This window comes from Talpa occidentalis, unplaced genomic scaffold, assembly GCF_014898055.3.
Source record: "Talpa occidentalis isolate TD23 unplaced genomic scaffold, MPIMG_talOcc4v2.1 talOcc4.5, whole genome shotgun sequence".
NCBI classification, from domain to species: domain Eukaryota; kingdom Metazoa; phylum Chordata; class Mammalia; order Eulipotyphla; family Talpidae; genus Talpa; species Talpa occidentalis.
In genome coordinates, this window is record NW_023604861.1 from 54,456,259 (window position 1) to 54,483,553 (window position 27,295).

Genomic DNA, 27,295 nt, shown 5'->3' on the forward strand with positions numbered 1-27,295 from the left:
AAGGGTCCAATATCCAAAATTTACAATAAACTCATACAGCTCAACAACGACAAAATCAAAAAGTGGGCAGAAGAGCTAAACAAGCACTTTGCCATAGAAGACATATAGATGGTCAACAGGTATATGGAAAAAATCACTTCTCAGGGAATTGCAAGTCAAAACCACAATGAAACACCATCTCACACCTGTGACAATACATATAAAAAAGTCCAGAAACAAGTGTTGACTGAGGATGGAGGAAAAGAAGAAAACCTCCTATATTGTTGATGGGAATGTAGACAGGTTTCAGTCCCTATGGAAAACAGTGTGAGGGTTTCTCAAAACTTTAAAAATAGATGTACCATATGATCCAACAATTTCACTTCTAGATATCTCCCGAACAATGCAGAACCACTAATTCAAAGTAATACGTGCACTCCAATGTTCACTGAAGCACTATTTACAATAACCAAATTATGTAAACAACCCTATTGCCCAATGATTGACACATGGATTAAGAATATGTGATATTCAGTTTATAACTGGAAGCTGACAAATAAAACAGGGAAAGTAAACATGGAGCCATCTCCAGTCTAGGCAACAACCAAAGCCAGGAGACTGGTAAGGATGGAGTCCTGGCCAGTCCACGTGCCCCTGTCATGTTGAGGCATGGGTGAAAAAAAAAAAAAAAAAGAATATGTGATATTTCAGCCCAATGAAATATAGCAAGCTATAAAAAAAGATTAGCCTTTCATGACAGTATGGTTGATACTGGAGGGGATTAAGTTGAGTATATAAGCCAGAAGGAGAAAGCCAAATATACAAGATGGTTTCACTCATGTGGAATACAGAAAAGCAACACAAAGGGTCAGACAAAAACAAACCAAAAACAAACCCTAGAAATATGAGTGTAAAAGTGGGGACACTAAAGGGGGAGAGGGAAGGTGGAGATCAAAGTTTGGATGGGCTCAGTGGAATATGGTGCTTTGTGGTAGGTGTGATGTGGTGACATGAGAAGGGATGAGAACCTATATCTTTATTTTTTTTCCTTTTATTTTTAATTTTTTTTTTACATTGCTCATTTTTGTAGAGTATTTGATTTCTTTCCTCAGGCGTCGTCCCTATAAATATATAAATATCCCACTACCAAACCATCACTCATGGTCTCTGGTGCTCTTCCCACCCCTATTTTGATCCCTTTTTCTCTCCAACCCCTGCTTTAAGCTTCAGATCAACAGTTGTCTATAAGTTTTGTATTTTTTTTTGACCCTATATTTGGACTCCCTATATTCCTGCTATAAGTGATATCATCCACTATTTTTCCTTTCCCTTCTGGCTTATTTCACTGAGCATAATCTCTTCCAGCTCCATTCATGTTGTTGGGAAAGATATGAGTTTATCTTTTTTGATTGCTAAGTAGTATTTGCTTATATATACACCACCACTTTCTTGATCTAGTCATCTGTGTTTTGGGCTTTTAGATTTTTCCACATTGTAGCCATTGCCCACAGTGCTACAATAAACATAGGAGAGCAAGTTTCCCTTTGAATTATTGTTTTTGTGTCCTTTGGGTCTATTCCTAGGAGTGGAATTGATGGGAGAACCTATACCTTGAAACCACATACAGTGTTTTAAGCCAGTGTTACCTCAACAACAGCAACAACAACAATAGCAAATAGAAATGATGTGAGAGAGAAATGAAGAATGACTTGTTCAATGTCAGTGGTTTGGCAGGAACAAAGCTCTAATTCCTTATATTTTCAACTAATGCTGCTTGAACTCTTGCTTTCCAATATGAAAGAAATTTCCAAAGAATGTATAATCCTGCAGTGTAACACAAAGGTGGCCTGAGCCGTCACAATATTTCTTAAAAACACAGCTTCTTGACATTTAATATGATTGGAAGTAGAAGCAAAGTGTTGAACAATTAAACATTCTAAAATCACTGTGCTGGAATATGGCACACCATTTCCCAATTATAATATTCATTCATTGAATTGAGCAATTTTTTTATCAAGATATTTACAGGGGTCTACAATGACACTAAGAATATATCAGAGAAATAGATGAGTAAGCAGTGCCATAAATAACCTGCTGATACAATCTGAAAATTTCTAGAAATCAAGGTACCAAGAGAGAATGTGCTAGTTCTCTTAATCCTGATTGGTGGTTCTATGCAAGTCCTATTTGAACAAGAGTGGGTCCAATTAAAATAGCAGTAGGCATCAATGTGGGGAATGCGTTTGTGAAAAAGTTGTTGTTACTCAGTTTCTTCGACATGGTAGATATGTAATACATGTTTAGGAAATAAAATCAGAAAGAACAAAAATATCAAAAATATTCCACAGGGAATGCAAATGAATTTAAAATCAAATTTAAAAAAAAAAAGAGTAATACTAACATGCTGTATTCTTACCCCTATTGTTCCAAAACTTTCTGGTTTTCTTCTCATCTTTTTCTTGCACAGGTGTGTCCATATCCATTTGATCAGATACCAGAGAGACTTGGGGCTTGGGATGACATTGAAGGGAGTGGGCAGGGTACCTCCTTCTTCAAAATAACTCATCCAGAGCTTTGTTCGAGCAAATTTCCATTCTATATCTGCATGATCCTGAACAGGAAAATATGACAACTGCTGACAGATTTCTTAATTAGTAAAGTGAGATGAACCTCACAGAAAGCCTGTAACCTGACTTTGAGTGGCTCATGGAACATTAATTAAATTGCTTATAAAAGCACCACTAACTCTGGAAGATAGTCATCTAAACATTCCAGATGATGGCTTACCCTGGTAGGAGTCACAGCTCTCTTGTCACTTTTCATCCTTCCCTCTTCAGTGAAAAGGACATCTAAAATAATCCCATACTAAAGAGACCGCGGTGATTAGTTATGACTTGGAGACAAATCTTCATTTCCTGCACAGTAGGCATACTCTCGCTCAGCTTCATCACTTTCTGGCCACAAACAGGGCATTATGTCTTACCTGAGACCTAAATCCCTGCCTAGGTGAGTGTCACTCACAGATGCTCTTATTTTGCCCTTCTGGTGTTTTCAGGAAAAGTCTTACTGGATATGTTTCCACATGAATAATTCTTGTCCACCTTCAGGCAACAGGTATACACTCAGAATTTCCCCTAACACATGTAAAATAGGGCCTCTGGCATGACATTGAACCTTGATATAACTTTGGTCAAATGGCACCAGGTAGGTGTGTGGCTAATGGTGCCCACAAGTCTGAGACTATCCCTTTCATCACATATTAATCATTCCACTTAATTAACCTCCTGGTAAAACATAGGAACATTTGTGGCAATTAGATATAGGACAGCCAGTTTCCTTTTAAATTAGCTACAATCCGATTTATGCCGAAAATCTGGGAAGTAGGAGGTGGTAGAAACTCAGCATACATGCATTTTAAAAATTTTAAACAGTTCATTTTAGCCCATTAATGTTATTAAAAAGAAAGATTTTAGAGTAGGAGAATAATCTAACAATATGTTCTATTCTAATATTTCTAAATTGCTGTGTGCTAATAAATGCATGTATTATATATATACATTTCTACTTTGAACACTATGAGTTTTATTCTAGACACTGAACAGATTGTGCTTCCAACAGGACTCACCATCTATAAAATGCATGACCTTATTGTTGCTTAGCAAATATTTAATTGAATGGATTGATGGGAAGATAGAAGCATACAAATTAATTTCACTCTCATTTTCTCTCTGCCACTCTTTCTGTATTTCTCCCCACTTCCTGCTCTTTCTTTCTAAGTAAGCTTATAGAATCTGCATTAATGAAAAAAGCAAATATATTTTTCAGAAGTCATAGAGAATGAAACTCAAGAATTGGCTCAAGGTAATAAAAAAGTGGTCACATAGATGTAGGCCTGTGAGTAGCTTCTGCTCCTACTGATTCTTCCATTCCTAGGGAGCCCCAAATTAAAACTCATCCTGACCTCCTCAAGTACTTTCATTGCTATTACATGGCAGACTCCTTTTGTTCATGGTTCAGGATTCCAAGAGGGTCATTAACAAAATCTTTAGTGGTTTGAAAATCTGAAGGGGAAAGTTTTAAGCTGGTGATAACCAAATCACCTTCTGCTGCCCAACATCTAATTCTTAGTCAATATTTAAATCTTAGCTTATGTATTTCCTCTCCTGGGAAGGCTGACCTGACTCCCACCCACCTCAGCTGCCCCCTATAACACCACCCACCCAAAACATCATCCTCCCTTCTTTATGTATTCTTACCACATTCTTAAATTCTTTGTCTCAATATTGAAATTATTGATTTTTTGTCCCTACTACATCAAATTTTTCTCCAGGGCAGGGGCTATATTATATTTCTATATCTCTTAAAGCAAGTGTATGTCTGGCATATAATAGGTGCACAACAAATATTTGATCAATGAACAAATGAGTGGGGGAGAAACAGACTTTAGTGTGAACTGCACGATAGCTTTTGCCTTTCAACTATTACATTTTCCTCTTTTTATCCATACTTCACCCTAAAGCTCTGAGTTAGGGCAATAATACAAAAAGAGAAAGCCCCCAGGGTGAAGACAGAGGTGAAAATCAAACACAGGCTTGTTCGTGTTTTCAGAAGGCATCATGCACAGGGTGTTTCAGGTTCTCAGGGCTGCTCACCTCTCAAGTCGCGTAAGAGTTTGGGCTAAACAAAAGTAGAAAGTTGAAGATCATTCTTATCTCTGTAAGAAGTAACCTAAGTAAACATATCTCACATAGAAGCAAAATGAAATGTACTATTGAATAATGTTCTCCTGTTGATAAAACCAGTACCTTTAATGCTTTATGGGAATCAAGTTGTATACAGAGTTAGAAGCATTCTAATTTTTTTCTGGAAAAGCAGTCTAGAAAATAGAGTCCACATTTTAGAACTGTGTTGACTAGAAGAATACAAAACTCTGGAGTAAATATATAGGAACTATATAACACAATTCAGATATGTAAGATGATGCTTAAGTAAAATATTCAAATGTAAATGCTAAGTTCTAGCATTTACATTTAAATTCACATTTCTAAATCTAAATTTAAATCTAAGTGCACATTTCTAGGTATATCCAGTAGCACTGCTTTAGTCTATGAATCAGTAAAAAGATCATCCATTCTTATGCACTTTTTTCATCTGTGACAGGTGTCTTCATAAAGACAATTTAAGTAAATTCAGGAGGCTGCTTCTCAAAATAACAACACTCCAGGGGTTTAACTATAGATTCAGAGATGCAATGCAATTGCAGTTATTTATAGTGAAAATGGGCAGACTACAATTATATTTATAAAATGCTACTTGTCTAATGTATAAAAACAAGAAGCTTAAAAATTTATTCAAGCATAGGTTTCTTTTGTCACTGTTACTGCTGACCTTAGACATATGTCTTATATGTATAAGTTCAAGAGGATAAAGGGCTTTGTCTATCTTGTCCATTACTGTGTTTCTAGTTCCTAGAACTGTACCTGTAAGCAGAATAAATACTCAGTAAGAATGTTTTGAAAGAATGAATAAGTGAAGCTAAGGTGTTTGGATTCCAGAGTTTCAAATAAATACATATGGCATTATATATTCTGTTACAGAATTCAGGGTGATGAATGCATCGCTTTTTCTGGGCTTTAAGAATCTGAAACTCCTGTGGTTTTCCCCCTCAGTCTCCTCTCTGGGCTATCTTTTGTATCTGGCCAAGTGGGCATGGTTTTGCTTTTATCCAGACTATAGGTTAAATGGATAGAGACCATAATACACAGCCCAAAGGGTTGCATGGAAATGAGTTGCCTTTTGATGAATGATGCCTCACGTACTACTGCATGACTGCCTAGCAAGACGGATTTAATTTATTTTATAATCATGAGTAATATGACAAACTAAATTAATAAACAGCCAAATATGGTAGAATACTGCTTAGAAACTTGAAATTAACAATTTATGTTATACTTCTGGTCTGCCTCATCAGTATCCAATTAGACTGACTCATTTCCAATGATACTCAGATGAAGAATAGCTAGGAACAAGATCTTTGAGGGGTGAATATTGAATTAAAATAAAGTCATTCAACTTACAGCAATCAGTTGGTAAGAATTATTCATCATAGCTATTAACATGTTGAGTAGGACAACCAGAGAGATGACATTGTATGTCCCGAACATGGTGGCACCAACAAACTCAGTGAATTCATGCTGTGCTTTAACGTTGGTCACGTATAAATTGATGAGCCCAAATATTGACCAAAACAGGGACTGAAGAGTCTCAAATAACCTAGAATAAAGATAAAAGGACACTAATAGCTATATTAATAGCATCATTATGCAGTAAGTTATAATAACAGAACTTAATGATTATTATTCATGTTTGATTAAATTTATCAATATCAATAGTAAAGTAACATTTTAGGTTATTCTAAAATTAGGCCTAATAAGAAAACTGTTTCATCATACTAGCACAAATAGTGCACTTAATTTTTCCATGATTTTGAACTCTGCATTTAGTTTCCTAGAGCAGTGGTGACGGACCTAATCCATAGCCCCTTTTAATATGGCCCCTGACTTAAAGATGATTTTTGCTTTTTCAAATGATTGGAAGAAAATCAAAAGAAGAGTGATATTTTGGGACATGTGGAAATCATATAAATCCACATTTCAGTGTCCAGAAATAAGGTTTTGTTGAAATGCAAATTCATTCATGCATTGTTTTTCACTTTGTGTTAAATGGCAGAGGTTAGTGTATATGTGACTCACAAGCCTAAAATATTTACTGTGGTTTCTCCTCATAGAATGTTTGCTGGCCCTTCAGTAATTTAGGGTCAGCTTAGCATCCTTAAGTTGAGACTTTGAAAAACATCAGTTCTTTTATCCAGATTTGCTTTGGTTATAGGAGGATTAAAAATACTGTTATCATGGATTTCCACAATTAGAGTTAAAACCACAGATAATTCTTGAAGATTACAAAGGATCTCTGAATGCTTAAAATATAATATTTGATTTTTTTTGTATTTCAGGGGACCTTCACTCTTCTCAAAGAACGAACTCTGGCGATTTTATCAAAGGTAAAGTTTCTTTAACATATTCTAAGAAATGAGATACAGTAAAGAGTGTCTTGAAACTTAAATGAATTGTTTAAATCTAAATGAGGTAGTGTTTGTTTAGGTAGGACCAATTTGAAACCTTACTTTAAGTTTGTAAAGAAACAAAAGAACTCTTCAACTCTCTGATAAATGGTTGGACTAAGATTGTAGTTAAATTATATTGTAAAATGAAAAACTATCTCACACTTGGCATGGTGACTAAGCACGTAGGATTTCAGCATCTAGAGAGAAAGAGACAGGTGCTAGTTTGGAATCATTTTGTAAGACTGAGACAGTCATGTTTTCTTGGCAGCTCCCAAGCCTAGAACATTGTTCCATTTACACTTTTTATCAGAGGTGATCTGGGAGCCTCACCTAGAGCCTGGATGGATTAGTCAGTCATGGTCAAGGAACCCAAGGAGACCAATTCATAGTATGGCCTGATATGAAAAGATGAGCCTACATGATCAGATTTTTTATATAAGAAATTTTATCTTAGAAATATCAAGAGGCTGGGGCTCCCTGGTGGCGCAGGATGTTGAGCGCAGCACTGTGAAGCTGTCTGCAGCCTCTGCAGCATGAGTTCCAACCCTACCAGCCTCAGAGCAACCCACATAGAGAACAGACCTCTCCTGTCTTGCCCGCTGCTCCTCTCAGCAGTGTATTTTGTCAGTCTGCCTGTTCTGTTCCCCACTCTGTCTCTGGTGAATCCTCTCACCCTCCCGTGCATCTGGCCTGTGCCCCAGTTCTTGTATAAATAAAATTAAAAAAAAAAAAGAAATATCAAGAGTCATTTAGAAATAGTTGTTAAAGGGGTTGAAATGATAGGAATTAGGATATAGAGCCAGAATCACTAGGATTATGAGAAACCAAAGGTTTGAGACAGTACAAACTAAGAAGCAGGAAACTGAGAATTAATAAGCTGGTAATAAAAAAGCTCCAAAAGGAACACACATGGAGAAACTGAGTCACATTAACATTGATTCTCATAGTAAAAATCCCATGGTTCAACACTGTGTCAACTCCTGACCTTCCTGAAGCTGGGCTGGTTCTAGATTCTGCCTTTCCTAAAATCAAAGGGCTGTGAGTATCAAAAGGCTGTAACCCTATTCTAATTCTTATACCAAAACTCCCATCACTTGAAACAGAGTTTCTGATCTGTGTAACCAGGAGAATCTAACTAAGGATGACTTAATTGGTGTTCAGGGCTTCTTTACTCAAATCTATTCTTTATAAAAAAATAATATTTTCACATATTGTAGAATTAAATTTTAGTTAAAGACCATAAAACTTAATTGTTTGCTTTTGTATTTATTTCACTAGAGCCATTCAGCAGTGGGACAAGTGACCATACAGAGGTAAGAGCGCTGACCCAATCTACTCCAATCAGTGACTCCTTGGCAGGATGTGCATTATGTGTCCAGTTGACAATCCAGATGTCAGATTTGAACAAAATCAGGTTAAGTTTAATTTAATTCATTGTCTCTAGTCAAAGACCACTAGGAATTATTCTTTGAAAAGTTTCTGGGGAAAATAACAATTTTGACCCAAGGTCAGGGGGTTCTTTATTTTTGGTAACTTTAAGGACAATTTCTAAAATTAATGACAGTATCATTTGGATTTGAAATGTGAAATTGTTTTGTTTTCCCTTTCCAGTGTATATTCTCACTGCGAATATACAAATAAAATTCAGCTGGTTTTCCCCTGACATTGATAGCAGTTCAGAGAGAACTAAATGTTACATAAGTGATATAATAGATTATGCAAAATGATGCCACATTAAATCCCATAACTGTTGTTTTCAAATGTTCAAGTGAAAACAGTGATATAGAATAAGTGGGTTATTATGGTTGAATAATATTGATTTGCTTCTGTCTAAAAATGAACAATAATTATTAGGGAATATTAGCAAAACCTTTGGCAAAATATTTATTTACATTTCCAATTAGAATTTGAAAAGGAGAAAATTCAAAAGAAGATGACATTTTGTGATTAACTTTGGAAGTCTTCTTATATTTATTTTATTTTACTTTTTCCAGAGGAATGAATCAGAAATGAGCTTCACAGAATAGCTCCACTAACTAAAATATATTTACCTCTTAAATTAATACCCTAATATCAAGAGTTAGGTGTTTCTAAGCTAATTATCCTTTTTACCATATGTATTTTGAAGTCATTCTGTGTTAACATTTCAAAGCTATTGCTTCTAGAAATGTTTACATAATTAATGATTCAAAAATCTATTGACAGCAACATCACCTATAGATTGTAGAGTCATTAGTTGTACCACATTGCAGATTGCCTTTTGTGACAACTATTTTCCTAATTCTATAATGAGACAAGGACAGAAACCTATGGAGGATAATGCCACTCTTGACTGACAGTCTAAAACCCTTGTTGAAGATTAATACCTGGTATTTTCTATTTGTTGAGGTTACAGTATAGCCTTCTTCAAGATAACATTTTGTCTTTTGCTTTTAAACTTTGTCTTTTGCTTTTTCAATTGCCACTTCTGAAAACTAGCTTGTTTCCTAGTTAAATATTTACAACTGGAAAAAGCAAACAAATAAAATGGTAGTAAGCTCCTATATCTCTTGGGACTAAAACAATGAGGAAATATAAATTATAATATATAATTTATATATTATATTTATATATTTTATATTTATATATTATATTTATATATTATATTTATAAATATTTATATTTCTATATTCTATTTCTATATTATATTATATAAATATAAATTAGTACCAGACACACTTTATTCTTAGTTTGTAAGTAATCTGTAATTATAAAACAAAGTATGACTTGAACTGGCCAGTTTCAATTATGTGGAATACAATTAATATCAAAGGGTTTTTTTTTTAAGAGATAATATGTGTCATAAAGTCCATGACTTCCTCTTTATAAGACAGTGTCTTACCCAGAGACTATTATCTTAAAATTACATGAAAGATAATTTCAGTGGCTAAACATTTATTCTCTTTTAGTAATATGTAGTTCTTCCCAAGGTAAAGAGTAAAAAGACCTGGAAGTAGGAAAAGAGCAAGAAGTGTCCATTTACTTGTTAGAAAATGCACAATGACACAGAAAACAAAGGGCCCTTTCTAAGTCCACCAGGAGTCCCTCAGACTAGACTAGAGGGACTCAGGACAAGATTCCTAAAAAAGTACATCACAGATAGGTTTTGGAAAACAATAAAATTTTGCCAGTTGGGAGGGCAGAATAGGGGCATTCTAGGGTAAGAGAAGGTAAGACATACTTGTGAATTTACAACCCATTAAAAACATTTAAGAGAAAAGTGTTACTGGGGAATGGAGAAAGATGAGGCTTAAAAATTAAGCCAAAGGCACATCATTGAATGATCTGGTATGTCACACTAAGAAATTTAGCTGTATGCAGTAAGGAATGAGAAGCAATTTAGATACTATAGACAGAAGAATGTCAAGATTTTGGTTTTGAAAGATTATTAAAGCAACAAGATGGAAGACATATGGTGATGGAAAGCCCAGCATAGGGATAAGGGAATGTAGATTTAGACATGGGCAGTGAGCAAGGGTGAGTATACCAAGTTTAAAAATAGCAGGAGTAAAGCTCTGCATGTGAAGGGGGTGGCAGGAAACCGTAGGAAAGGGATTCTGAAGCAGGTCCCAGAAAGCTGAGACAAAAAGAGCAAAATCAATTTACAAATCAAGGTAAAAGCTACTATTGTCAACCTCTCCATGTGCTCTCACCCATGTCTCTTCCAAGTGTCTCTACATGTTTCTCCTACACGTGTCTCGCCCAAGTCTCCCAAGTCCCTGGGGCAAGTCCAAAGCCAAGAAACTAGTACCCTTCTTCTCCCACCTGTCTCCCCTAAGCCCACCTGCCTTACCTGTTATATAGCTTCACCTGGCTGCTCAACTCTGCCCCTCTTTAAGTGGGGGTGGGGAAACACCATACCTCCCCATTTAGGAAGATGCTTTTAACAAAGTGATGGAAGCAGCAGCCAGATTGCAACTGGGTGAAGAGTGAATAAGAAAAAGAAGACATCATTTTAAACTTATTTTCAGGATTGCTTAGATGAAAGGAAGGAGAGAGACAGGAGTGATGGGAAACACAAGGCTCAAAGTTTCAGCCTTTGCACCTGGAGTACAGGGAGTAAAAGTAGTGGATGGGAGAGTCAGGTGAGAGGCAATATTCTACCACTGTGGCTAATGATTAGAAGAAGTAGAATAGCTAACATTGTTTTTATTACATTGCATGACAGACACTGTTAGGCACTTTACATGAATTCTTATGTTTTTTAATTCCCTTATAGAATAAGACATCTGAGATAGAAGGTAGGAATACAGCAAAGTCTTAAATTTATGAAGCTTCAGAATAAAAAAAAATATAAAAAATCCACAAAAGCACCAAAATAAGATGCAAAGAAGGAACACAAGTACATCATTAGATATTCTTTCACAGTGATCTATAGCAATTATACAAAAACAAGATCATTTAGGAACTGGCAACTTGTATGTGCTTAGTACACTGTATATTCTGGTACATTAATAATACTAGGAGTTATTCATTTATTTTTTAGTTTTTGAATAATGTTAAACAAAAGTAATTTGTGGCTTACAGGTTTATATGCCATTATCAAGAAAATTAAATTTCAGGTAGAATCCCTGATTTATTTGGATTGAATGATTTGGACCAATTATATTTGAGATTTGCAATTATTTGTTGCTTTTTCATGATACTAGAGAATACCATTGGTATGGATACAATTCAATACATAATCCAATCAATTAAATGTTTGCTTTTAGCATACAATTTATATTAGATAACTGCATGAGACTTCCCTAACATTACTCTTCTTGAACTGATGTTAAAATTACCTCATAATATGTAATTATGTGCCATGAAACCAGTAATAGAGAAAGGGGATTCCTGAGAATCTTAGGGTCACATATCAAGATAAGATTATATGTAATGTTATTAATTACAGACGAATCAAATGTCTAAGAAGAGACAGGATTTTGGAAACAGATCTATTCCCAGAATTGAAGACCTGGGGAGGTAACACATTCTAGGGACTATGGGAAACTTCTTTCTGGAAGACAAAGCTTGGAATCACAGGGAAACAGCAGCAGATTATAGATGGCATGTCTTGGCAAGTTCAGACCATTGTAAAACCCTGGTTTTAGGCGCCAGAGGGCAGATTATTAAAACAATGGTCATAAATGATTGCGAACAGATACATCAAAACTGAAACACAACCCATTACTAGTCAGTCACAAAGATATTGCTGCAAGGGGCTTCATTGAATACCTGCCCTGTGGACTCTGAAGAAAGATTAAGAATAATGACAAGCCAAGTAAGCTGTAGCTTAACAAAAGAATAAAGAGATTGGGAAGTAAGGGATGAAATGTCAGGGGAAGTTGGGAGGATTTATTATTTCCTTTTGGATTCAGATTGTATCAAGTCTTTCGGAAAGAATTTGAGGCAGCTAAGGCTGAAATTAAATTTCTCTGTGTGCAAATTAATGGATGTTTTAAACACTGGGCTCAAAGATAAAAGAGATACAGAATTGAACCAACGAGAGAATTTAAGCCATAACTGATTTAATTTATGTGAAGTTATTGATTTCCTCCCATTTGAGAAATTACTATACTCTCATATTAAATAAAATTCTGTAATCACTTAGGAATAGGGTATGACTTTTAAGGTCAACTACAAATTAATCATGTATTCACATGTGTTTACTGTGTCAGGAAAAAATCACTGAACTTCATTCATCTGCTAATTAACTGTTTATCACAAAGGGAAGAAAAAGGACACAAATGCCTGCGGAGTATTCTCTGAGGACTTGGTGAGCATCAAACATGATGATTGTGAAACTGTGTTATCAGCATACCTGATAGTGAGGTTGACCTTGGAGGAGGCCTATAGCACAGAGAACTTCTCATGTACCATAATCATGGTCTAGGTTATCTTGGGTTTCTATTTTGGTTTATTTTTACATAATTAGATTTTTGTGTAGGAAACCAGAAAATGTAAGAGACAAGTGAAGGACGTGTAGTACCTGGAAAACATATGGGGGAAAGGCAGAGAAGCACTTGGATTTTCCTATATGATTGATTATATATATCTTTTATCTCTTAATGTGCTTGTAAGATGACAGTAGGTCACACATTGCTGTTTTATTACACATTTTAAATCAGTTTACATGTATTTTTCTTTTAATGGGCTCATTTAAAAGAAAAGACCATTTTACTAAAATTCAAGATTAACATAGGGGATGTGTGTGTGTGTGTGTGTGTGTGTGTGTTTAATTTTGATAAGGATCCATTTATATTTAAGACCCTGTTAATTCTGATTTTTTTGCATTTAGCAAAGTTTTCTCTGCAACCATTTGTCATAATTTTTCAAATTATAATGCTCTAAATTATTCATAATATTACTGCTAGAAATGTCTGTTGGACTTACGTTGAAAATGCATTATTTTGCTTTTCACACCGTATGCCTTTGCAGCTTAATCCTTTTGTTTCTTCATAATAGAAGTACAGTTGATTTAGGCCATTTGCAAATGCTAGTAACACGAGGCAGTATATGAATAGAAACTTCAAAATGTCCAAGAGCATTCTTCCCAGAGAGATTTGCAGAGGCCCCAGGTGAGAATTTGCTGTGAACAGTGAGATCAGGCGCAAGGAACTGAAGATGTTTGCAATAGCAAATAAAGCTTCAGCCACCAGAGTGGGATGCCACATATCCCAAGATTCTCGTGGATTAAGAGCACTGTACTGGAGAAAACAGACAAAGGAAAGTAAAAAAAAAAAAAAAAAAAACACATACGTATGAATATGCCAACTTCAGGCTGCTATACCATGGCAGGTAGCTTCAGCACCAGGAGCATTGCCAGGAAGCTGTTGTCCTCCACCATGGTGAAAGCAGTATCAATCTACATAAAACTAAGAATATTGAAGTAATTTATAATTTATGAGCCTTAATCAAAGCAGATTTCCTAATCTGTCCTTGTCTTTCATAGTACTTGCTAACACATGAAATGTAGCTGTCCTTGACCTATCCATGGAACTTAAAAAAGAAAAGGAAAATGATATGTAGGGAAAAATCTGATTTTCTGTTGGGAAAAGATAGCAATATCATGATGACAAAGAAAGCTACATTATAAAGGACAATGACTAACCAATGGCTGTACTTACCATGCTTGGCTCCTTTGACTATTCTAGAGGAATACATGTAAGGATACAAATTACATGCAAATAAGTAGACATTATGATCCGTTGTCTTGGAAATGGTAATGACCAAGCAGGGAACAACTGTTAGTGCTTTGTATCTGTTACATCTAAATGTAGTTTAAACCTGAGAAATCATCCAAAGAGTCAATGAGTGGCTTATTTTTTATATTTAATGTGTAGACAGTGTGCTATTTATCTCAATGTATCTTAATTAGATAACTTAAGAGCTTTGGGGAAAATATTTGCTATGCTAAATTTTGAACAAATTAAATAGGACCACAAATTAGAATGTCAGTTTTGAATTCTCTCGATAGTCATCTATATGAAGAGTACAATGAAATTTATCCCTTGTACTATATAAGTAAATTGACATCTTTTTTCAAAAAGGAGCCATTAAAATGTTGCATTATGAAAACCTATAATTAAACCTATATGAGAATTGAATAATTTATGAATTTTTTTTTCTGCATGAAAAGTATGTCCAGACAATGGGATAGTTTCCTTAATAACTATGTCAGAAAAGGAAGCAAGCTTTACTTCTTTATGAGACCCATCAGAATATTTTCATTCTTTTGTATTACATTTTATGCCAAAGACTTTTACAAATGTTAATTAATTCTCTTGAAACTAATAGATAGTATTTTTTAATTCTCTGACAAGAAAATAAATCACAAGCTCTTGATTTTGTTCAACACAGACTCTCGCTTGAGTGACAATTTAAGACAATCAAGATTGAACTAGAGAAAAATTATTTTCTATTTTTAAGTCTGGGTAACATTTCCACTCATAGCTTCAGCATAAAATAGCTAATGATTGAAGATGGAGAAAAACATTATAAATTGTAAGGTGTCTTTAATTCATTATAGCAAATATCAGAGTGAAGGTTTGTAGAGTCGAATACTACCCACTTTTCTCCATTTGGTACTCCTCTATGTGAAGTATTTTTTTCTTCAAAGGCCAACATCATATTCTCCTTTTTGAAACTTCTTTTGAAAAACACACTTATTATACATCGCCCCCTCTGTTGATACCTAATTCTAATTCTCTTCTCTCTCTCTCTCACACTGTCTTTCCTTCCCTCCCTCATCTGCTTTAAGGACTTTCTTTAAAAATGTACAAAATATGAAACAGGAAACAGTCTTCAGGATATGATTGTTTTCTTGGAATTTTTCACAATATTTAATACTATGTTCTGCATGTAATAAGTGCTTTCCATTTGACAAGTCATGAGGTGGTAGATTCTACCCTAGTACATTTCTGGTAATTGGGAAATATAAGCATGTTTACATGGATGATAATCTAGGCTTTTTGAGAAAATTATTGTTGGCATCTGGGTTAAAGGATGTTTGAATGGTAAATAAGCCATGCGAGTTAAAAACAGAGACCCCCTGAGAGATACAGAAGCATCTCCCTGGAGTCATCTGCTTATATTCTAAAGATAATAAACTCAGGGATCTTTGCCTCCCCAGAGAAAATCTGCTTGCTCTAGAAAGTCAAGGTCTTTCCATCTCCTTCTCCAGGGGGAAGATGGGCAGCTGGCACAGCTGCACAGTGGAAGCTCTAAGATTCACGTTTCCCCAGTTTCTCTCCTGAGGTACAAATTCCGATAAATAAAAGGGAAATCTGACTCTACTCATGTCACTCTGGAGGGCTTGGGGCATGGGGAACTAACGCTAACACTTATATGAATCAATGGTCTAGCCTCTAATCCAGAAACTTCATTTCCTGTGAGGAATAATAAACATATGAATATTAAATAATTATCTCTTGGCTCATTCTTTCAAGCTATGCATCGTAATGTTTCTCCTCTAGTTCACATATACATTTACTTAGGTTTTTAGATACAGTCATGATTATACAAAGCAATTTAAAAATTCTTGCAATTTAGAAATTTTATAATTATTCGGATTATTGAATATATTTTCCACACCTAGTATTAGGAATTAAAAGATCAAGTTTCAGTCATTTTATATTAATTTTAATTCATTTTTTCATCTTTGCATGTTTACCTCCAACCATTTGTGACATGTCTTCTCAGGAGCCTTTACAGTTGCTTCTTTCTCAGCAGCCCCTTAACTGTTGAGTTCACATCAAATCTCTTCTCTTCCATTCTACCCACTCTCTCTGGATGTTTTCTACAGTTTCAACTGTCAGTTATGTGCTTGTAACTCTCCGTTCCACATTTCTAGCCCAGACTCTCCACTTTATAGTATATTTTACATTCTGGTACTTCTTTCACTTTTTATTGGGCATATCACAGGCATCTCAAACTCACAGATTTTAGTATCTTATTTTTTAGTATCTTATTTTAGTATCTTATTTGGTCAATCTGCCTGTTCTGTTCCCCACTCTGTCTCTGGTGAATCCTCTCACCCCCCACACCTCTGGCCTGTACCCCAGCTCCTGTCTGCATAAATAAATCTTTTAAACAAAACATTAAGAAAATCCCTTAACTTGAAGAGTGCACTGTAACCAAAGCATTTGTGAAATGGAAACAACAATCTTTGCCTACTTTCTAGCTGATAAGGATAGGATCAATGAGATATAACTTAGAAATACTCAGAAGAATGATGCTATAAAAAAAATACATCATGCCTGCTAAAGTAAATATCCTTTTATCCAGAGCAATTTTAATTTTTGAAAATAGTCTTGAAATTACAGTGTTAAACATTGGCATTTAATCATATGTCAAATGACTGAAAATCAGTATGTGAGATAAGCTGTGTATATGGAAAAGGGGACGGGTCATATTTCGGAGGAAATGAGCCTTAATGAAACTAAAGTAACATTTCATCATTGTTCCCAGGCATCAACAAACTCTGAATTAACATTTCATACATAAATAGGGAGGAGTGGAAACAACTGACAACCTACCTCTTGAGAATTGGGAGCATATTAAAAAAATGAAAAGCCACGATCCATAAGCTGTGAAATGTTAATGCATCAAGTTATGCCAGGAAGCACCATAAAATCGTATGTGTAAGGAGAATATCAAAGTCATAGATATTTCTTTCTGCCTTTTTCTCTATACAATGTAATTCGATTGCATTGAACTTAAAAACAACTATTTGGTGCTTCTATTAAGTCCTCTTCTATGCCGTTAAGTGTGTTGATTAATTTAATCTTCAAACATTCTATGGGATTTGAGTATTAGCTCTGTTTTGCAGATAAGAAAAATGAAGCACAGATTAAGTAACTTGCCCCAAATCACACAGGTAGGGAGCGGGATAGGTAGTGCGCACACCCAGAGTGAATCAGAGCTCCAATTTCTCCACAGCCTTGGTAAGAACCTCTTTCTTTCACCTGTCTATGAACTGCTTTGTTTTAAAAAGATCACCCCCATTCCTGATGGGTGAATAACAAAAGATGAATCAATTAAAAAAGGATGATCCTTCTGCCAGCCCTATTATAAAATGTTCTCCCCTCTAGAGAGAAAGATTTTCCTTTTGGTGGGCTCACATTATTTTTGGTTTGGATGCATGGCTAGGAAAAAAAAAGAAAACAAACAAAAAGCAGCCTAAGGCTGGTGTTTCTATTTATGCACCCACAGACAGGGGAAAACCTGACACCTCCAGCAAAGATTCCAGCTATGTAGCTCCTTGGCATTGTAGCCAGCACCATAAGAGACCAATCTGCTTTTGCCAGGGAGCCACATCAGGGTGATTCCATCCACCTAACACTTCAAAATTAATAAACTACCTATCTCGTGACTTTTCTGTTTTTCACATTCAACCTTTTATTAGCTTCCCCTATGTACACTTCTGCATCCATCAACTTGAATCATTCTCTGTTTAATCGCATTAGTGATTCTTATTTATAAGGGAAAATCCAAATTCTATGGTAGGAGGTGCAAATTCCTTCCCATCCACTGTTTTGTGGTTCATCCTTTGTAAATACTGGTCTCCTTAATACACTCAGTCTTTGGCACACTGTGTCTTTCCTTCAGAAATGCTCATGCATATTCAGGAACATGACAGATGCCTGCTTGCTCTATGTAATTGCACAATGCCAATTCAGTTCAGTTCCTTCCTTGATGCTGCCATAGCCCCATGCAGACCTAATCACATGGGAAGGGCCTGATTTCTATGCATTTGTTTCTTTCACCTGAGTGTGAACTGCTTAAAGACAGGGGCTTTATCCTAGGCATCTCAGCAATCAGATCACAAGCTGCTTTCTTAGTGTACTCCCATAAATTCTTATTGATTTCCACAAAAGTTATTTGCCTTAGTTATGGCAAGGTCTTTTTTGTGTGTTGCACAAAAAAGACCTTTTCTGTAACAGTAAGTTCAAAATTCACATGAAAAGTTGAACGGTGGGGCCTCCCCGGTGGCACAGCGGCTGAGCGCTGGGCTGCGAAGCTGCCCACAGCCTCTGCAGCGCCAGTTTGATCCCCGGCTGCCCGCGAGGGCCCCACATGGCCCACAGACCTCTCCTGCCGCGCCCGCTGCTCCCCTCAGCAGTGTATTTCGTCAGTCTGCCTGTTCTGTTCCCCACTCTGACTCTGGTGAATTCTCTCACCCTCCTATGCTTCTGACTGTACCCAGTGCTTGTATAAATAAATAAATAAATCTTAAAAAAAAAAAAAGTTGAATGGTGGAACAAAAATAAGAAAGGGAGAGTCAGCAAATCAGCATGATATCAAAGACTCCCAAGGAAAGTCCTCTTTTGATTATTACCATGTTTTGATAAATAAAAATATTAAGGGAGGTGCATTAAATAACTTTCCACAAATCATATAGACTTTCCAAGGCAAATGTGACTCCGGAGCTGAAACACTGGAATCATATGAAGAGTCATAATAAAGATTTTACAAAGAGAATTCCAGTGAGCTTATGGTATATGAAGAAAGAGAGAGACAGGAGTGAAAGAGAAAGAAAGAAGGAATAATAAGCACTTACTCTCTAATAAGAACTTCAAATATATCAACTCATTTACTTTGCATACCAACTGTTTAAGGTAGAAAGTATTCATTTTCTTATTTTATAGATGAGACACAGGGAGGTGAGAAAACAGGTCCAAGTCACACAATTAGTAATTGATAGAGGAAAGAATTTTGCTCAGGGGTCCTGACACTAAAGCACATGCCCTTAAACACTCCCCATGCATTTCAAGTCCTAGTCACACAAACTAATCATTCAGGAAGAACATTAATGACTTATATCGACAATCACAAGTGAACTCCTATGATCCAAGTACTTAAACTATAGAACACTTTCCTAAAGATTCCATTTTATTTGTCATCATTATCTGAGGTGATTTCTGAATAATTTTCCTCTACCCTTTTTATATGAAAAAAATAGGTGTTCTATAGATAAATACCATGTAAATGTAATATATAAATATTGTACAACTTAATATGAATATTGTATACAAGAAATATATGAGAGGTTCCTTTTGAAATCAATCTCCTATTTCTCTGAGGTTTTGAATAGAACTATACTGTCCAGTGCTCTTCAATTTCTTCATTAGACAAACTACACAAGCATCACCTGATGAGTTTGATAGAAATGCAAATTTTGGTCCTTGCCTTAGAATGTAGAATCTCTGAGGAGGGGGAATAATCCATGTTTTATCAAGTTCTCCACTGATTCTTATGTGCCCAGAGAGTTGAGGAGAACTGCTATGGTTATAAATACCCCAAATTTTATAGCTATATGGGACCACAAAAAACAGGTAACTACTTTTTAACAGAGACATGTCCAAAACAACTTTATAGATATATTTAAGAACCATTATAGAGGAAAGATGAACTGGACATAAATGCATTCAAAACTGCTTAGCAAGTTCCTCTCTCACATAGATTCATAACTTCCTTGGTGAAAATGACACCTTATCTGTCTTCATCAAGTACACTAAATTCTATGCAGATAGAAAAATACCAAATTGTTTATACTCTTAAGTATACATTGATGGCTTTCCATGATGTTGGCAGAAAATATTTTTCCTAATGTTTTGATAAGTACCAGGAAATTTTAATTGAATGCATTTTGGAAACTATAGTCTTTCCACCCTTGGGGGCAATCTGACCCTGTCATAGCTGAACACTGTATAGAGTCTCTTGTCACTATTTTAAGAACTAGATGAAATGAATCATAGTTCACCTACATGGTAGCATTTTGTAGTTCATATCACCAAATTACATGAATTATTTATGTAAATACTAATTAGACATTTATTCATTTTTACTAATTTACTAATCATTTTGAAACAAAATTTTTTAAAGAGAAAAGATTAGGTGAAAAGAAAGGCAGGGTGTTGAAAAACATTCTCCACAGTACAAAATAATCCCAATTATTATTGCAGAACAGAAATGTTTTATGTAAATTATGTGGGTTCAGATAAGATTGATGTACAAAATCTGGGGGAGTAATGGGTGTGTGAAATTTCAGGCACTGACATGTTGAATGGGATAAGGAGAAAGAAATTATATTGTGCTCTAATTATATCAAACTATATTAGTTTAAACTGAAATAATTTGAAAGCTTTGAAAGAGTAATATTTTGATCTATCTATGTAATTTTATCAGTTAGTTATAACTGATAAAAATAGCTTTGGTTGCCAAAATTTGAACAGTGTTGAGGTAGAATTTCATTAGAAATGGAAAGGATTAGAAACTGGGGCAGCTATTATAAAGAGTTTTGAGGCATCAGTTCAATCATATACAAGAAAAATGGGTGCCAACCTCTAATTGAGTATTTAAATTTGTTTTTGAGTATAAATAATGAATTATCTGTGTATTTCATACATATCTAAAATAAAATTATGAACTGATATATATTACACACAAATAAATAAGGTTCTAGGTAACATTATTAGTAAAATTAAGAACAATTAATTATTCTTATGCTTTACCAGCAACACAAACAATAGTTACCTTCACAAATGCAACAATTTTCAAGGAGATTGTTGCTAAATATAAGGAGTTCATCACAAAATCCATTAGATTCCACCAATCATGGATGTAATCTTGAAGTCCTCCATCCCACATTTGTTTAATTTCTCCCCATATAAAACCTGCAATTACAGAAAGATTTGTTGTAAGCACAACTTTCAGTGAAATAGTCACTAAGAACAGAGGTCTACAATGTTAAGAATTATAGACTGGGAAATGTAAGAGGCCACACAGTTATACTGAATGCAACATAAGTATTGACAAAGTGTCAGATTTAAAATTGACTTGTAAACAATTACTTTAAGACATTTCTCCACCGAGTCAAAATGACTCAAGGATTTAGGAGATAGCAGTATATCTAGTGAACATAACCAGCTTAGTACTGTTAAGCAGGGTACCATGTTATGCTTTTGTAAGCAGTTTGCACATTCAGAGACCTGATAACAGTTTTGGACAAAAAACACTATAACAATCATGATACTTTGATAAAAGATTTTATATCTAGCAATACTTTTAAAGCTTTTTCTTCTCTTCTTCCAGGGAGAAGAAAAATTCCTTTCATTTATTATGGTCATTTTTTTTAATAGGAAATATTTTATTTTCAAATTCTAGGAATTGCTTATAAAATATCACTGTATATTATTCTATTTTATTAATTTTATAAATCTGTTTCTAGAGCCTGATGATGAGAGTTATCTAAATATCTAGAATCAAGAAACAAAAAATATGACTATATATCTACATTAGCAATAGCAAACAATAAGACTGGTAAGATAATGAAAGCATGGAATACCAAACATATACACAGTTTCACATTTGTCCTACACTAAAAGCAAGAAAAAAAATCAGCCTCATTATGAATCATATCTTTTCATGAATTCCTCAGAGAGACAAGAAACCAAGGAGCTTATACTTCAAAAGAAAGCAGAACCCTCCAAAGAGAGTCATGATAAAATCATTAGATCATCTGGGGCAGAGGGCGTGGGCAAGAGATATGGCCTCATTAGAGCATTAAAAAGAAAATCTTTTTAAACAAACTTGTGAAAGATGTGTGTAAACTAGCAGTAGGAGATAGAAACTTGTGAGCCCTGGGGGAGTTTGCATCAACTTGCATGTTCTTTTCCACAGACCCTATTTACTGTTGAAGATACTGATTCTTAGGAATAGGCACAGGTCCTACCAAAATCCTCTCCTCTAAGGAGCAAAACACTTCAGCCCCTTGGGAGAGGGAGGAAACAGTTATGACCCCAGGGTTTATGCCAATGCCATTAGAGGTTTCCTAACACAGGGAGAAGGTTTAGAAGCTCACTTCTACACATGATCTACAAAAGTTTTATTAACTTGAGAAGGAGAAAGCTCCATCCCGATGCCAAGGGTAGACCTACCTAAGTCTAACCCTAGACCAAGACAATAGAGAAACTTATTGACAATGACTAGGTGACTAGCAGCAGCTGACAATCACTGTCAGAATGATGAGGACATGGATAGAGACTCCTGTTGAGGCACAGGTGTCTGGGGAAGTCCAAAGCTACAGTTGCAGCAAGAATTTGGCAATCAAGCCCCTTTTCCAGGTATCTTAGTCAGTTCAGACTGTTAGAACATAGACTGGGAATCTCATGAACAACAGAAATTGATTTCTCATACTTCTGAAATTACAAACCTATGATTAGGGTATCAGTATGGTTGAGTTTGGTGAGGGCCCTCTTCCCTGTTGCAGGCAGCTGATTTCTCTTTGCATCTTCACATGGTGGAAAAACAGTTTGTCTCTTGCCTCTTCCTATCAGTGTACTAATCTGATTCATAAGGGCTCCACCCTCAAGACCTAATTACCTTCTGAAGACACCACCTTCAAATATCATCACTTTAGAGGTTAGGATTTCTACACAGGAATTAGGGGGAAGGCACAGACATGTAATCCATAGCATTGCCCTGAGCAGAAGTGTTTGGTGTGTTGAAACTGACTGTAAACAAGAAAATCCAAACCTTGAGATCAGCTCAGCTCTTGAGTAAATTGCCTCAAATTCCTGTACAAATTAATGTTCCAGCAGAAGAAGCATGTCCATTTTCAGGCATAAATGCTATGAACTTCTGTCTAGCACAGGCAAAATAAATATCCTCACAAAACACACACACATATCATGATGCATTTCATATTCAGACTTTTTAAAAAGATAAACAATATTAAAAGCATACAGGAGGGAGAAAAATAAAAGTCATATTACATCCAAAGGAAGAAATCTAAGATTGACACCAAACTTATTTTCTAAATGATTGAAGACAGAATGACATCAAGAAAGTGCTAAAAAGGAAAAAATTAAAGGCAACCTGGATTCTAAATATAGCACAGTGGCTCTAATAAATGAAGATAAGTGACTTCTTTTCAAATAATCAAAACTTCATTGCCATGAGATCCATTGCCCAAAAAAGGAAAATGGCAATTTTTTTAGGTGTGATATGTACTACTAACCAGAAACTTTGGTTTATAAGAAGAGATGAAAATATATATCCATATTTGGTTAAAATAAAACTGAATGTAAAACATTTTTTTCTGAGTTTGAATTGTTCTGATAGATAATTGACTGCTTAAAGCAAAAGTAGTAGCAATGTATTATGATTTACAAAATATGTAAAGGGAAAATATAGACAAAAATAGCACAGAAGATCAAAGAGGAATTAAAGCATACTTTCATTAGGTTCTTGTACTATATTTAAAGCAAAATAATATTTGAAGTTAGACTGTGATAAAGTTTTAGATTATAAATCCTAGGTTATCCTCCTAAAATATTCTAAAATGTATAAATAAAGAGCCAGGAATGTAAATAAGCAAGGAGTTATAAAAAATAATGAATTATTCTAAGAAAAGAAATAAAAGTGTAGTAAAGAGAAGATGGAAAATATAATAATATGGTAGATTACAGATCCACCAATATCAATAATTACATTGAATGATATGTATGATTTAAGCACACTAATTATTCAAGACAGAAGGTTATATAGAATAAAAATGTGAACAATTGAACTGTAAGTAGTTGGTAAGTTGGTAAAAGGAAAGGATTAAAATAGCATGAAATACCAATCAAAAGAAAGCTCAAATGGCTACAATAATATGGGGAGACATATTTTAGAAGAACAAATGTTACTGGGTCTGTAAGGAATATCAGGATGAAAAGTTCAATTCACTGAGAAGACAGATAAGCCTAAACATGTATACATCTAACAAAATAACTTGTAAGATGTTATAATTATTAGAACTAAAAAAAAATTAGAAGAACCTACAGTTCCAATTAGAAATTCCTACATTCCTCTTTTTAATCAATAAAAACAGTAGACAAAAATTTAGTAAGGATACAGAAGTCCTGAATAACACTATCAAGGACCTAACAATAACTGAATAGACTTTTTTTTTTTCAAGGTCAAGTGGCATTTTGAATATGCCACTTGTGAACTATATCACAAGCTATAAAACAAACCTCAATGTATTTATACATGCTGAAATCATACCAAGTATGTTTTATGGCCACAACATAATAAGCAGCAAATAAATAATGAATCGTATCTGGAAAAATCCCCAAATATATTGTTGTTAGCAACATATTTCTATAACATTTGGTCAAAGAGGAATTAACAGAACAATCTTAAAATATTTTTGTTATTTTAAATGAAAATAACACCAAACTTTTTATAATGAAGTAATGCAGAGCTTAGAGTGGAACTTGTAGTTCTAAATGCTCTATTATAAAAGCAGTGGGTTTCAATTCAGTGATCTCAGTTTCATCTCAGACTCCATGAAAATAAAAGCAAATTAAAACCAAATAAGCCAAAAAAAGAAAATAACAGAGAAAAATCAATTAATTTTAACAGATAAAACTTGAGAAAGAGCAATGAAAGCAGAATCTAGTTCTTTGAAATGGTCAACAAATTTGATAAATCTCTAACCAGAATGGTTAAGAAAACTACGGAGAAGATATAAATGATCAATATCAGAAATGAAAGAAGGGGTATCAATATAGATCTTGCATTACGGGGGTAACATGAATAAAATTAACTACTTGACAACCATAAATATTTCACCACTTAAATGAACTGAACGTTGTCTGAACGTTGTCCCTGAAAGAGATAAATGTCTGAACGTTGTCCCTGAAAGAGATAAACATCTAAATTCACTCAAGAGGACATGGTATAACCCGTTATCCTACATTTATTAAAGAAAGTGAATTCATAGTTAAATCTTCACATGATCTGCTTTATGATCCAGCAATCCCTCTCCTAGGAAATTGTCTGAAGAATGCAAAAAACCCTATTTTGAAGAAATAGATGTACTTCTATGTTCATTGCAGCACTGTTTCCCACAGTCAATTTAGGGAAACAACCTAAGTGCCCCAAAAAGATGAATAGATCAAGAAGTGGTGATGTATACACACAACAGAATATTATTCAGCTATAAAAAAATAGATGAATGCTTGCCATTTGCAGCCACTCGGATGGAACTGTAGTAGAGTATGCTAAGCAAAATAAGTCGGAAGGAGAAAGGCAAATATTGAATTGTGTTGCTTAATACATGAACTATAGAAAACAAAACAAAGGGTCAGATAAAGCCAAACAAAATAGAGACGACCAGAGGAGGAAGGGAAAGGGTGAAAACAAATGGGAGAGAGCACAGTGAAATATTGTTGTAGATATAAATTCTAGCCTTTTACCCAGAGGAAGAACAAACGGTACTTCAGGAATGGTGAGGTCAGGGGAAGATTTATTACTCATGCATGAGGTCCCAGACCTGGGTAGCCCTGTAAGGTCTGAGCACCGTATTTTTTTTTTTTTTTAAGATTTATTTATTTAGTTTTGTTTTATTTATTTATTTATTTATTTTATACAAGTACTGGGTACAGTCAGAAGCGTGGGAGGGTGAGAGAATTCACCAGAGCCAGAGCGGGGAGCAGAACAGAGTGGAGAATAGAACAGGCAGACTGACGAAATACACTGCTGAGGGGAGCAGAGGGTGTCAGGGGAGGTCTGCACGCCATATGGGACCCTCGCAGGTGGCCGGGGATCGAACCGGCACCGCAGAGGCTGCGGGCAGCTTCGCAGTCTAGCGCTCTACCACTGCGCCACCAGGGGAGGCAGGCCCCTGAGCACCAGTTTAAAGGCCAAGGGTTCCTTTTATACACTGAGGCCCTGGCCATGAATCTTGAAAGGGAAGGAGCTGTAAGTAAACAAGCTTGTTAACTATGCCTGCATTGGAATGTTCGTTGCACCTGGGCTGGAAGTTCTACTGGAATCTTTATTATATTCATTTGTTCAATAATATATTTTCTCATCAATATGGTGGTGGATTATGGGTGCTTTGGTGGTGGATGTGGTGTAGTAACACCCTGAAGAGGGAGATCCTATACCTCAAAAATACAAATAACATTGTAAACCGATGTTAATTCAATTTTTTTTTTTCAATAACAATATGTAAATGTCAGGACTAAAGACATTGGAGAAAGTAGACCATGAACTGATACTTATAGTAAATAACTAAGCAGATGTGCTACTCTCTAGAAATATATTTAAGAGATAAGGAGGCTTAATTAGTATATATTTGTATGGCAAACAAGCTCAGAGGTGGGTTAAAAATTTTCAAATTATGCTGAACCAGAATTCTACAATAGGACTGTTCTCTGAAAGGTGATACTTTTGAAAATGGTTGGGACTATCTTGGGAATAAATCCAAGCTAGATATATAACAAACTATATTTATAATTAGATGAATACACACCAAATATCTATGCATATTTGGAGATGCTATATATTGCTATGTATATGTATGTGTGTATATATATACATATAAATATATACATATATATATAACCATTTTCATCATATGTGTTCAAACTTAGTTTATTACACAAATAATTTTCATGTACTCCGGAATAATTGGGGTTTGTCTCTCAAAGGGCAATCAATGTTTTATACTAAATTTAGTGTCATTTATCCCATCAATAAATTATTAAAAAAAAGTGATCTCAATAAATGCAGTAAATGCATTTTACAAAATTCAGCAATCATTCATTATAAAAACTTTCAGCAAACTATGAAATTTCTTTATTTGATAAAGGACCTTGATAAAAATCTATA

The 27,295-nt window shown here is 35.0% G+C and overlaps 1 protein-coding gene across 7 annotated transcripts in view; it reads right to left on the reverse strand.

Annotated features, from left to right (window-relative positions):
• The window catches only part of TRPC4 (transient receptor potential cation channel subfamily C member 4), a 200,458-nt gene that overhangs the window by 18,106 nt on the left and 155,057 nt on the right, over positions 1-27,295 (reverse strand). For all 7 annotated transcript variants that reach the window (XM_037527219.2, XM_054701802.1, XM_054701803.1 and 4 more), the window contains 4 exons: positions 21,161-21,300; positions 13,517-13,830; positions 6,057-6,252; positions 2,396-2,590 (listed from right to left, as the gene is read on the reverse strand). In XM_037527219.2, coding sequence (XP_037383116.1) covers positions 2,396-2,590; positions 6,057-6,252; positions 13,517-13,830; positions 21,161-21,300 — 845 coding nt within the window. The remainder of the gene's footprint in view (positions 1-2,395; positions 2,591-6,056; positions 6,253-13,516; positions 13,831-21,160; positions 21,301-27,295) is intronic.